The sequence below is a fragment of the Perissodus microlepis genome, chromosome 3 (assembly GCF_051167445.1).
Source record: "Perissodus microlepis isolate ML-2025 ecotype Zambia chromosome 3, ASM5116744v1, whole genome shotgun sequence".
NCBI classification, from domain to species: Eukaryota; Metazoa; Chordata; class Actinopteri; order Cichliformes; family Cichlidae; genus Perissodus; species Perissodus microlepis.
In genome coordinates this window covers 33843862-33857790 of record NC_140463.1, presented here as the reverse complement: position 1 = coordinate 33857790, position 13929 = coordinate 33843862, and the positions used below count along the sequence as shown (strand labels likewise).

At 45.4% G+C, this 13929-nt stretch overlaps 1 protein-coding gene across 2 annotated transcripts in view; it reads right to left on the bottom strand.

The window, feature by feature from the left end:
• Nucleotides 1-13929, bottom strand: part of neurl4 (neuralized E3 ubiquitin protein ligase 4) — a 22981-nt gene extending 9052 nt beyond the window's left edge. For both annotated transcript variants that reach the window (XM_084924119.1, XM_084924120.1), the window contains exons 1-11: nt 13719-13929; nt 8094-8601; nt 7939-8004; nt 7388-7854; nt 6225-6336; nt 6056-6144; nt 5897-5969; nt 4658-4931; nt 475-656; nt 308-393; nt 63-225 (exon numbers count right to left, since the gene is read on the bottom strand). In XM_084924119.1, the coding sequence (XP_084780245.1) occupies nt 63-225; nt 308-393; nt 475-656; nt 4658-4931; nt 5897-5969; nt 6056-6144; nt 6225-6336; nt 7388-7854; nt 7939-8004; nt 8094-8601; nt 13719-13883 (2185 nt within the window). In that variant the 5' untranslated portion in view covers nt 13884-13929. The remainder of the gene's footprint in view (nt 1-62; nt 226-307; nt 394-474; nt 657-4657; nt 4932-5896; nt 5970-6055; nt 6145-6224; nt 6337-7387; nt 7855-7938; nt 8005-8093; nt 8602-13718) is intronic.

The window sequence follows — 13929 nt, the reverse complement described above, 5'->3', positions numbered from 1 at the left end:
ACTCTGATGATAATATTTTCTTTTTAAAGACATTTCTTAGTTCTCGTGCTCTCCTGTCTTACCCATGTCGTCCATGATGGTGGCCTGTGCAGCCTGGCCGTAGAGATCCACCACGGCATAGACACTGGGGGGAACATTCCAAGCTGCCGGGCCCTGAGCCACGCCGTTCACAAAGAAATGAAGGCTGCCATCTTCTTTACGCACCACACCGACTGTGTCACCGGCCTGGAACAAGAAAAATGCATTAAAAACAAAACAAACAGTCATGTTTAAAATATTAATTAAAAAAAACATTATTACCACTAACCTTGAGTCGGTCCAGGTTGTGTCCATACTCATCCAGTATAGTCGTTCCGTTGTGCATAACACCGTTCCCCGTCATCATCCACGTGCCTGGAAAACATCCCCAGTGGGATCAGTAACCCCGGCACAGCAAGTTATCCAAACTACAAAAGCTGCTCCATCTCATCTCACCTGAGCGCAGGTTTGTCATGGTGGAGGGCAGCTGCAGGTAGGCGGGGTTGTGCGTTGTGACGCCTATTTCAATGGAACCCGCCCACTTGTCCACCATTTTGTCTATGCGAACCTGGAACACCTCATTGGAGCGCAGCGGCCGGCTGCTCAGGACCACGCCGTGATTGAAGTCGTCAGTGGCGCTGTAAAAGTGGCACTGTTTACACTCCATCACTGTTCTGTGATTGAAATACTGCAGTACTATATCAATTTTCTTCACAAGTACTTATGAAAAATACAGCAGAGGACAAGCAGGTAATCTGCGTGTTGTTCAGAGGTTTTAGGAGCTTTTGCAGCAAAGATTAGTGTGAAGATGAGTAAACACTAAAAATATTGAGCCGCAAGAACATATTTACACCACGTTCCAAATTATTATGCAAATTGTGTTTAAGTGATTAAATAAGTTGTTTGTCAATTAAAGTCATGTATGGAATTGTGTCTCTTTGGATCACTGAAATCAATCTTGGACACATTGGTTTGAGCCCAATTAAAGGAAAAACCACTAAAGAAGGATGCAGACCAGCATTTTCAAGCAATATGGGAAAGAAAAGGATCTCTCTGTTGCTGAAAAGCGTGAAATAGTTGAATGACTTGGACACGTAATGAAAACCTTAGATATTTCACGAAAACTTAAGCGTGATCAGCATAATGTTAGGAGATTTGTGCCTAAGTCAGAGCACACATGGGTTCTAGGGGTGCAACGATACACAAAATTCACGGTTCGGTTCGATACTTTGGTGTCACGGTTCGATATTTTTTCGATACAAAAAAAAAAAATGTTCATGCCTTTTTAATTTGTCATTTATTAAAATTATAAATATATATTTTAACTCAAAGGTACAGTTTTTAAATTTAATGTTGCTGAAACAACAAAGTAATAAAAAAATAAATCTATCTGATTGAGGAATCACTCATCTTTGGAAAAGAGAGTTTATTAAAAGCTATACTATACGCTTCTTCTGGGCTATATTCTCAGCAGCATATTAAACATATCAGGTCCCCATAAGGAGAATCATGTGCTAACGGCTGTGTAAATGACTCGGGTAAAGTTTGTAGCATGCCTGCTTGTTGTTTTTGTCTGCTTCCACTAGAGATGGACCGATCCGATATTACGTATCGGTATCGGTCCGATACGGACCTAAATTACTGGATCGGATATCGGAGAAAAATAAAAAATGTAATCCGATCCATTAAATATCACGAAAGCACCTCACAAAACTTGCAACACCCCGTAACTAGCCTCAGAACGTTAGCACGTGGGAGCAGTATGCATCACGTGATAGAGCGGCTGTGGCATGCGGGACCTGTCGGTGGTCTGGATAGCATTTGGAGCTTCGCTAGCAACCCGGCATTTCATCTCCGACAAAGTTATCCCCGAGAGAAGTAAAGCAAGTGTGTAAGTTCATCTCTGAATGTTTGTAAACCATTCCTGCGTTAAGCTTAACAAACGATATATGGAGCGAATGCCTCCTCTTGCTGCTACTTCAATCATGAAACTGATCAATGATCAGCTGATCGGCTTTTCTGTCGCGAGTCCGTCTCTCTTGTTTGTTTTTGGCCCACTTTGCACCAGAAAGAGGAAACCAGTGGATAAACAACAGCAGCACGTTTAAGCTTGATAAGCTGTTGTTAGAATTTATTTAATATTACTTTCTACACCAGGATCTTTTTCTACATAGCTGACGCTGGTAACTGTGCAGGGGCGGATCTAGCAAAGTTTAGCCAGGGGGGCCGATAGGGCATGAACAGGGAAAAGGGGGCACAAAGACATACTTTTCTTTCTTATTCTCATTTAAAATGTCTAGCTTTTAATAAATACTTATCTGACACCCAAAGTTTTAATTTGATGTAAAATGAATAGAAGTCCATTACTGTATATAGTAACTATTAAGTCTAATATATATACCCTAGTAAGCTATAGTACTTTTTCCTTTGGGAAGGCACCATCTGTGCAGTCTGCAATTTTGTTGAAGAAAGATGTTGAATCTATTTAATATTTCTTGAAAAATAATTGATTTCTGTGCATTTTTTTTCACACTGCATCAAATTAAGGTTGATTACGTCGATTAAGCATCATGAGGTGGAGGGTGAGGGGTGGTTCCCTATTTTTTATTTATTTATTTTTGTTGTTGCTGGGAGTTGGAACCCTATTAGTTAGGTTGCTTAATATTTACGCTAAGTACTCTTTAAAATACCAGAATAGGGAGGATGGAGTAGGTTTAAGTTTATTAGATTGATCAGTATTGCTGAACTATGAAATATTTTTTTTTGCATACAGGTATAACAGAATAGCTTTAGTGTAGTTGTTGTTTTAAACTTGAGTATGAACTTATACAAAATGCAGCAAGATATTTAAAAAAACAGTTTTGTTGATTAAAAAACACTATATCGGATTCATATCGGTATTGGCAGATATCCAAATTTATGATATCGGTATCGGTATCGGACATAAAAAAGTGGTATCGTGCCATCTCTAGCTTCCACTTGTCTTTGCACTAGGATGATGTCGGAGTAAATGTGCAGTCATATTCGTTGTGTTCCCACTAGTGCTGTCAGCGTTAATCTCGTTGAAATGACGTTAACGCCACAACACGGCAAATCTCCGTTAACGAGCTACCGCGGATCGCCCCGTGCGTGGGGCTGGACGGCCAACACGTTAACGAGCTAACTGCGCTAACGCACTAGTTCCCACCAATGTAATTGAGCATTGCGTGGCACATCCGACATACTGTTTTACTTTTGTCCATGACTTCAGGGTCATACGTCACATGAAAACCAAAATAGTTCCAAACGCCACATCTGAATGAGGGTGGGGGAGGTTCAATTTGCCATGTTGCAAGGAGAGCTTAACTTCTGTCTCGCTAGCTCGCCCTGCGCTCAGTGAATCTGTGTTCGACTACTCCGCCTAGGCTGCACTGTCGAGCGCAGATCCACTGAGCGCTCAACACAGACAGCATCGTCAGAAGGAAAGTTGATAAAATAAATTAAAAATTTTGTATTGTTCATACATATGCGTACCGAAAGGAAAGCACTGTATCGAACGGTTCAATATCGATACGAGTATCGTTGCACCCCTAATGGGTTGGTGTGGATAAAGGGACAATGTGGAAGGTTTCTGCCAGACAAATACATCAGACTAGGGGGACAGCTGCTAAAAGGCCATTACAAAGCAGCAAACAGATATTTGAAGCTGCTGGTGTCTCTGGAGCCCTGCGAACATCAAGGTGTAGGACCCTCCAGAGACTTGCTGTTGTGCATAAACCTTATATTTGGCCACCCCTAACCAATGCTCACAGCAGAAACGGCTGCAGTGGGCCCAGAACTACATGAAGACTAGTTTTCAAACAGTCTTGTTCACTGATGAGTGCCATTCAACCCTGGATGGTCCAGATGGATGCAGTGGTGGACGGTTGGTGGACGGCCACCATGTCCCAACAAGGCTGTGACATCAGCAAGGAGGTGGTGGAGTCATGTTTTGAGCCGGAATCACGGGGAGAGAGCTGGTCGGCCCTTTAGGGTCCCTGAAGGTGTGGAAATGGCCACTGCAAAGTATGTGGCTTTTCTGACTGACCACTTTCTTCCACGGTAGAAAAAGAAGAACACTGCTTTCCGCAACAAAATCATCTTCATGCAAGACAATGCACCATCTCATGCTGCAAGGAATACCTCTGCATTCTTGGCTGCTATCAGCATAAAAGGAGAGAAAGTCATGGTGTGGCCCCCATCCTCCCCTAATCTCAATCCTATTGAGAACCTTTGGAGCATCTTCAAGCAAAAAACTATGAGGGTGGGAGGCAGTTCACATCCAAACAGCAGCTCTGGGAGGCTATTCTGACATCCTGCAAAGACATTCAAGCAGAAACTCTCCAAAAACTCACAAGTTCCATGGGTGCAAGAACTGTGAACTGCTATCAAATAAGGGGTCCTATGTTAATATGTAACTTGACCTGTTAAGACATTTGAATTATACTCTAATGCTTGATGACTTGAAAATGATGCTGTCATTTGAATCAACTATTTAGGAAAATCAAAGAAAAATATAATTTGCATAATAATTTGGAACGCGGTGTAGTTGTGTGCATTACCCGTAACAAGTATTTTCAGATCACGAGGTTAACATGAAGTAGCAGAAAGGACAACTCACTGAGGTCGCAGCGCTGTCCTGCCATCGCTGATGATGGCGGCCTTCTGGCCACAGTTAGGGTGAAAGAGCAGTCGGTCGGGCAGCTCTGCGTCCGGGGTGACGGAGAGAGTTGTCCGGGGTCGGCCCACGTCGGGGGACAGCGCTCTCATGATGGCGTTGTTGCGTCTGAGGCGGTCGCTGTGATTGTGGTTGTGGACTATTGTGACTTTGACAGCCATGCCGTAGAGGTCGACCACGCCGTAAACCACGTTGGGGGTCTGAGCTGCTGCGACGCCTGGGAGAAACAAAGCAAGAACAGGAGTACTTAAAAAAAAAGTCTTTACACTCATTACTTCATCCAAGTGTGGATTCTACGATTACATCTTCAGACACATCTTAATACATGTGCAGATACAGAGATGAACAGCCGAGAATAACACAGGAGCTAAAACATATTTACATCGATCAGGCATAACATTATGGCTACTGACAGGTGAAGTAAATAACACTGATTATCTCTTCATCATGGCACCTGTTAGTGGGTGGGATATATGATTGAGCAAGTGGACGTTTTGTCATCAAAGTTGATGTGTTAGAAACAGGAGAAATGTACAAGTGTGAGGAATTGAGGGGTTTGGCTAAACTCGGTCAGCGCATCTCCAACACTGCAGCTCTTGTGGGCTGTTCCTGGTCTGCAGCGATCCAAGGAAGGAACCGTGGTGAACCAGCGACAGGGTCACGATAGGCCGAGGCTCACTGATGCATGTAGGGAGTCAAGGCCGGCCGGTGTGGTCTGATCAAACAGACGAGCTGCTGTATTCAGATTTCCTAAAAATTTAATTTTGGTTCTGGCAGAGAGCTGTCAGATTGCACATGCATCACAGTTTGTTGTGTAGGGGGCTGCATAGCTGCAGACATGTCAAGATGTCCATGCTGACCCCTGCCCACCACCGAAAGCACCGACAAAGAGCATGTGAGCATCAGAACGGGACCACGGAGCAATAAAAGAAGGTGGCCTGGACCTTGATGCGTCAGGGCTGTTTTGGCACTAAAGCACGGGCTAACACAATATGAGGCAGGTGGTCAAAATGTTATCCTTGATCGGTGTAAATATCTAAAAGAAATCTCCACCACCAGATGAACTGCTTTGTGGTTACTGGCTACATCTCTCACTCATTCATAACCACCATATTGTGGCTGCAGCTTCAAAGTCCTGGACCGGACTTCTTTCTCCTCATCAAAGGCTGTGATCCGTCTCACCTTGATCGATGCCATTGATGTAAAAATGAAGCGCTCCACTGGCTTTGCGCATCAACCCTATGTGATCTCCCTCCTAAAAGTCGATAACGGAGAAAGTAAAGTCAGATTTACTAGAAAAAGACTAAATGAGATGTTTACGCATGTGTTCACGTGCTTCACCTGAAGTTCGTCGAGGCTGAATTCACAGTATTCCCTGCGGGTTCCTTTTCCGTTGGTTAATATCCCACAGCCGCTCATCATGATTGTACCTTAAAGAAGCAGAAACAATCAGCACCTTGTAATTTGCCACAGACAAACAGACTTCCCCGTGTCATTACTCGTGCCTTACCTGAGCGCAGATTGGTCATAGTTGCAGGATAGTCCAGGTTGTTGGGGTTGTGTGTGGTCACACCTATCTCTATTGAGCCTGACCACTTGTCCACCAGCTTATCGATACGGATCTGATAGCAGAGAAGAAACATAAAAGATCAATGCTGGTATTCACAAGTATTTGTCTCAGCTCTAATTCTAGTTTAACTAGTCTCCGTGCAGCTATAAAGAGCACGTATTCTGCCCATTTCCAGCTGTCTTTCTTTCTCCTGCAATTACAGATTATAGCAGAGACAAGAATTATGCCCCCCCTTTCTTACCTCTCCTTCCCCTCACCTAAAAGAAAATTCTTCCTCCTCTCTAATATTATAGGAACTAGAACTGAGCCTTTAAGAGTATTATGATTATCTGCCACAATTATTCATTGATTTTACTGTCAAAGAAAGATTTTATTGCACCTTCATAAACCCTTAATGCTGCTGTCACGTCCTTGTGCTACTTCCGGTTAATGTGCAAATCTTTGTATCAAATGATTCGCCTAAACTCAGTGCAGCTCTTAAAGAAAAGGAAACAAGAATTGCACCAAAGCTTAACACAAAATTACAACAACCCTGCGCTGCTTTCACGTTTACACTGTGCTGCATTCCTGTTGGTTAGACCATCTTTGCAGACCATGAGGCGTGCATGAAGTGCATGTCCTACAAGCAAAATATCACGTCTTCCAGTCCCGTCATTCTTTCTGCGTCAATAAAACTCAAAGCAAACTACTCGACAGCTGTGCGACCTCCATGTTTTTTCACTGAGATGTTTTGCGTACAGGAAAACATGAGGGTGGCCTCTGGCTCTGCAGCTACCCTTAGAAAAGCCCAAAAACGATTCTAACGGTTGCCAAAGCATGTTGTTATTTTCATACTGAACTGTCACAACTCATCATTAAGAGATCATTAAATTTTTTCTTTATGGGGGAAAGACTGAAAGCCTCCTCTCACTTAAGGCCGAACCTTTATTCTGATTGCCTGCCCTTCGGCTGGCTTCCTCAAACAGATCCCAGTAAGCCTGGCCTTTTGCAAGGCACATGTGAGGCTCTGGCTCGGTCTAAAACGACCATATAACATACTGCAATAACTTTTCATGTACCGGTCAACATTCATTTAAACAGTTAGCCTGAACACGTGCACGCACCTCAAACATCTCATTGTGTCGGAGCGGCCGGTTGGTCATCACCACGCCGTTGTTGAACTCGTCCAGCGGTCTCCTCCGCTCCGCCGTCTTGTTGTTGTTGCTCAGTTTGATCAGCGTGCCGCACTTCTCGTGGAACAGCAGCGCGTCGTTGGTGGTCATGGCGCCTGTCAAAGCTCCCGGCCCCACGCCTCCATTACCAGCAGGGCTGTTATTAGAATTTCCACTGTCCCCGGCACTTCCCGCTCCTCCTCCTGTCGTCCCCGTCCCGCTGTCACTGTTCATTCCTCCGCTGCTGCTCCCTCTGTCATTTCTGGAAGAGGAGTCACTTCCTGTATTTCCTCCTCCTGCTGCTCCTCCCACTCCACCACCGCCACCTCCGCCATCCTCCCCTCCGCCCTCATCTTCGGAGCGGTAAAAGGACACTATTGCGTTGTTGAACACGTCAAAGAGCTGGTGCTCCGTCAGAACTGAAAGACACGGGAAGAGAACAGCTGTGAGCGCCAGTCCAGCTGGAAAGTGTCCGCTGATGGTTCTGGGGGGCATGTTCTTACCAGTATCGGGCTCCAGGTTGTTGAGGAACTTGTCTGGTCTATTGTGACTGCATCTAAGCTCAGGCACTGGCAGAGATAGGAGACAGCAGATCAGCGCAGTCCAACAGACAGAGAAGGAAAAAGAACCGTAGCGATAAAGAGGAAAGGCTTCTTACCTTCATCTCCATTCATCATTCCATTCATTGCTGTCACATTCATCAGTGCCGCGATCCCCGCGTCCTCCCGACCCCCACACACTAGCACCTCTTCCTCCTCCTCATCCTCCTCCTCCTCCTCCCGCTCTAATGTCTCGCTCTCTCTTTCCGCGGAGGGCGGTGGCGGCTCGCAGCTCACAACTGTCACTTGCGTGCACTTCCCGTACAGGTCCACCACCGCCCACAGCTTGGGTGGCAGCCCGCTTGCAGCCGCGCCGCAGTCCTGCCCGTTAACCCAGAGGTGGAGCTCTCCGCGGGAGCTGCGCTGAATGCCCACGCGGTCGCCCTCAGCTAGCTGGTCCAGGTCGCGGCCATACTCCTCCAGGACGGAGCGGCCGTCGCGTAGCACCGAGCAGCCCGACACGATCCAGGAGCCGCCCTTAAGGCCTGTGGCGCTGCTGGGGAAGTCCAGAGCGGCGGGGTCCAGGGCCGTCACGCCGATTTCGATGGAACCGCTCCACGAGTTCACCTGAAAGGAGACACAGTGTGACCTTTAACCTTTCTCCTAATTAAAGATCCATTTTTAAAAAAGCAATTGTCAAAGTATGGATTTTACACCTTACCATAGACCGAGTCTTTGTCCCACATTTAGCAAAACATTTAAAGACGCTCAAAAATAACGTCAGAGCCATGTAGCTTTATGAAGTCGACAGCAAATATTGAGAAAAAGCACAAAAGTAGTAAAAAATTATTATTATTATTTTTTCTCTGACTCCGAGTGGAGCTGTGTTGTGCCGTGGGAGTTACTCTTAAAAAAGTGAAGCTCTGTGCTAAAAACTGCAAGTAGATATCTATGGAAAACAAAGGGCGTGTCGTGTATGATCCGCCGCTGTTATTTTTAGTCGTTCTGCCGGTGACGAGCACAGCTCAGGGAGCGCTCCTTTGAGAATAAAGCGGGACAGTGCGAGCGTAGAAGAATATGAAAATTTGTCAGAGATTAGTTGACAGTAACTCTGTCGCTGCACTGTCATGTTTAACAGCACGAACATGAACTTGGAAGAAAACTCACTGAACCACCAGTGCTGCATTATATTACTGTTATAATACCGGTGTCTTACTGCCAAGATGGGAAGTTAAATACATTTTGATACTGAAGGGTGAGTTTCACACATCCTGCTCTATATTTAGATCAAACAGAAGAGGAAAAAAAATTAAATAACAACTTTCAACTGACCACGACATCAGAAGGACGTAATCAGCTTTGTCCCTACATATTGTCCAATTTGTCATCTGTCTGACGTCCCATTAGCTTGATGACAAAAAGCACAGTTGAAATGATGCATGTTGCAGTGCGTGTGCAGATTAGTGCTGCTATGATACAGCAGCACTGACAGCAATCGGAAGATTATTTAGGTAACGAAATATTGCTAGTATGTAAATAATTCAATTAAATTCTATATTCAATAACAACAACAACAACAGCAGTCGCCCCAAGGTGCTTTATGGACCCTACAATTAGGGCTGTTCGATATAACGATATATATCGGATGACGATATAAAAAAGTCTATCATTTCATTTTACACTATTGTTTGTTTCGTGGTGTCGCAAAATAAATTGTTTACGGAAATATTTTTTCATCGTTTTGATGGTCACTGTAGTGGCTATATTAATTTCTTAAAGTTCTCTCTTTCTCTTATATTTAATATAACCACACTATGGACGGACAAGCGCCTGTTTTTATGCGTTGTGGTTAACAACAATGACGGTAAAACCATCGCGTGTCCGCTTGTTTATGTTCCACATAAACCTTTCACAATAAAGCTCAAGATCCTGTTGAGACTTTTCAAAATAAACTGAATCACGTGAAAGAGCAGATTATTTACGGATGAGAAGTAAAAAAGCCGCCAGGTGCTAAAAAATAAACCTTAGACTCAAACGTTAGAACAGGCTTTTCCCCGCAGCACGCCGTGTAATAAATACTCACAAAGAAAACGGCGGCTGTTACAATTTATGTCTAAAAATGTATCGTTTCATGCATCGGTTAAAACACTCGACTCCAGCTACATGACGCGCAGCTGGAAACACTTCCCGCAAGTCGAGCTGCCGGAGATTCACAGAATTTACAGAAAATTTTACATTTGTGTGATTTATATCGTTATCGGACGATAGAATTCTTATATCTCATGTTATATGAGATTTTGGTCATATCGCACAGCCCTACCTACAATAATCTAGAGAAATGTCAACAATCAGATGACCCTGTGTGATCAGACACTTGGCGACTGTAGGAAGGAAAAATTCCCCTTTGACAGGAAGGAACCTCTGGATCGGGGAGGGGCAGCTATCTGCTGTGTTAGGGGTGAGGGGTTTTGTTTATATGTTTTTGTCTTTTTATTACCCATTAAGTGTATACTTGTACACCAACTTGCTGGCAGTTTTTTGGCATTTATAATATAAATATGGCACAGGGGCAGGAAATTTTTTTACAAGCTTTTGAAGGCAGATTATGCAAACTCCACAAGTAAAGGAACAGAGTTGAATCAGGTACAAGCTCAGGATCTTCTCACTATGAGGTCATAGCTAATGCTTTCCTCCGTTTTATGACTGAAATAATAAAAAGAAGTCGAGCCGCAGAGAGCACAGACGGCTCTGTGGTCCAGGTGTAATGATTAAACCCGTTCGAAGAAAACAAACACCTGAGCTTCAGCTCAGCGATCTCACCTTCCCCTAAACTCGTGGCGCAGTTGGTCCCCGTTTCACAGCAAAAATTCCTCGTGCCTTTGCACGACATTGGCCTCATATCGCCTAACAGGCAGCCCGAGGCATCTGTTTCTTCCCAGTAACACGAAGCTCACCATAAGCTGACGACAACGAGATACTTTATTGATCTGCCGAGATGAATATTATTATTCGTTTTTGTTTAACCTCCACAACGTGGACGAGAGACTGCAGCAGAAAAAGGAAAATGTAAACAGCAGCTGGCGTTGATGTTTAAGTCTTGATTAAAAACACTTGAGCGCAGGAGATGCTTGCCGACACAGAGCCACGAACCCCCGTCGTCTTGAAGAGGACTCGACTCCTGGCTGGCTGCACTCCACCTGCTTCTCAAGGAGAAAGGTATCTGACAAAAACCTCAGCGGTGGATAAAAGCCTCAGTTTTATGCTCAGTCATAACCCACCCCCACCCCCATTAGGACTCTAGTGTAAGAGATAACCGTGACCATATCACTGAAACCCTTCCAGCTCCTGGGATGTTTTTCTGCAGCTGACTTCTGTGCCAAAGACACTTTCCCCGGGATCAATACCTTTTTTTTTTTTGTTCTTTTTACACTACAGTAAGCCTCCTCCTGCCCACCTCTTCCTCAGCTCCGTGGCAGGTGCTATCTAAGGCAGTGTGCTACTGCAGCCAGGGTATCTGGGTTAACAAATCTGGGAGTAGCTCAGGCTGACCGGGTCTGTGTGTGTGGAGGAGACAGACATCTCCTTCCCTCGCTTACGTAACAGCAGCCTGTAGGCGTCTGCCTCCCGGTCATTCACTCGACTCGACTCTAAAAGACTAATAATTCTAGGCTACAAATATACACACTAAGCGGGACAACAGAGCATCTTTTATAGGGAAACAGAGAAGTTCATAGCCTGTCAATTTCAAAAGCACCACCTATGAGGAGCACCGCTAGAGAGAGGAAACGCAGCTGCTCAGCTTTTGGGGCGCGAATTCTCACAACAACAAACTCCTATTTGGGAACAAATAAAAAATTTTCCAGCCAGATCGGCATGACTGAGGAACACAAAGTGGCACAATTTACTGAATTTGTGTGCTTTTAAAAACACGTTAGACTTGAAAACCTATGACTTTAGCGTTAGCTCGTAATTAAACAGTAACAGCAAGAAACGAAAAGTGGCATTTCAAAGTAGATATTAGTATCAATGTGCCAATTATATTGATCTGCTCATCCCATTCAGCACAATTCAAAACTTGATATTGTCACACGAGACAAAACACAGCTAATCATTTTAGCTTTAAGTAACTCCCAGTATACAAAATGCATGACATAGTATTCCATATCACAAGTTGGATCTTCCACTGAATCCTATCATATCAGTTCCTTAAATGCTAAAACACCTGCCGAGTCCTGTTCCAATAAATCATTTCATTCCCCCTCATGTGTTTACGTCCCCCCACCCTGGACGTCAGCACTCAAGAGACATACCAGCGGGTGCTCCGTGATGACAAACTATTGATTTTCAGACTGGCAATGCATGCAAAGACAGGGCGGGAGCCTTTTTATGAGAGCCTTTAGCAGGCTGAGAGCTCCACCAGGGATGCATAATTATCTAGCATGCAGCAGGTGCTATTAAGCCAGATGCTTTACGTGCACACACGCTATGCTTTTAGACGGCTGGACACACTGTCATTTCGTGTGGGGGGGGGCAGTTGGCTTTGGCACTGACTCCAATGCTGCCATGTTGTTGGCAAGCGTCGCTGGGAGGCCAACTGCAGAGACAGAAGCCATTACAACGGAGAAGGTTTTCCACAACTGAAATGTAAACACTGTGCACAGGCACTCTTAATGCAATTCAAGTGCAATTCAAATGCTAATTCAAGGAAAGAGAACATTGGGCCACCTCTACCTGCAAAAAGTCACAATTAAAAACTGGTTTAAGCTTCATCAATGGATGTGAACTGTAGCTGTAAGCTGTCTTTGCACTTGTGATTGGGGAGAGGCAGGACTTTGACTGGAAATGAAGGAAAAAGAAAGGAAAGAGATCACCTGTACTTAACTTGATGATGAAAACAGTTAACAGCAGCAGGTCTAGTAAAGTTAGACACATGATATCCGTGATTTTGTGTTTAAATGGTTGTGAAGTCAGCCGAAAGAGTGCATGTAATTAATGAGTAAGAGCATGAAGTAGTCAGCTACGTGCTCCACTTTTGGAGCAGCAGTTCTAGCGGTCTGCAGACGCTTTGCATACGCACAGAGGTGAGCGGAGGCTGCAGAGCTGAGGCTTTCAGCACACAGGCTCTGGTTAATATTAATGACAGTGGTAACAGCCTCGGTGTAGTCACTGTGTACTGTTCACACATGGCCTCTGAGTCACTACGATATCCCCGTGTGGCGTGAACACTGCAGTGTTATTAGCTATCGGACAGACAGCCTGACAGGCGACCGAGCCTTCAAAACAAGCCCTAAAAGAACCGCACTTACCGGCTTAGGTGGGATCCTTTCACGCGATAAAACGATATTGGGTCCCTGTCAGCGCCAGACAAAGCCCTCGTAGCACCTTCCAGAAAGGCTAGCCCCGGCCAGCCTGCTAGCGGCTCATTAGCACGGCTATCTGACGGCACCAAGGCAACACGGGCGGGCTATCGTTAGCTAAGACTCGTTTATCACATCCAGCCCACAGCGGGCTGTTTATCAGCTCCCTGCGGTCCTCCCCAGTCTCTGTCGGTGTATCTAATTAAAGCCTGAGGAGCGGTAAACACTGCGGCTACTGTCAAGCCCTGTGTGTGCCGCCTTAGCAGCAGCAATAGCTTTAGACCGCGGACAGCCACAGACCCCCGGCTCGTCCCTCCAGCTCCACTCCCGTCCCGCTGCCCTCACACACGCTCAGAGGAGCCAGCAGCGGGCCTGCAGTTTGTTTACCTTCTTGTCAATGCGGACGGTGAAGACATCCCGGTCCCTCAGCGGCTCCTTGCTAAGCACCAGGCCGTGATTGAACTCCTGGACTGGCTGGTTGCGACGGGCGGTTCGGTTCGAGTTGGACAGGCCGATCAGCTTTCCGCTCCGCGGATGCAGCTCCGCCGCCATCTTCAGTGGGCGGCCAGTATTCACGACAGCGAGGCTTTGCGACAGT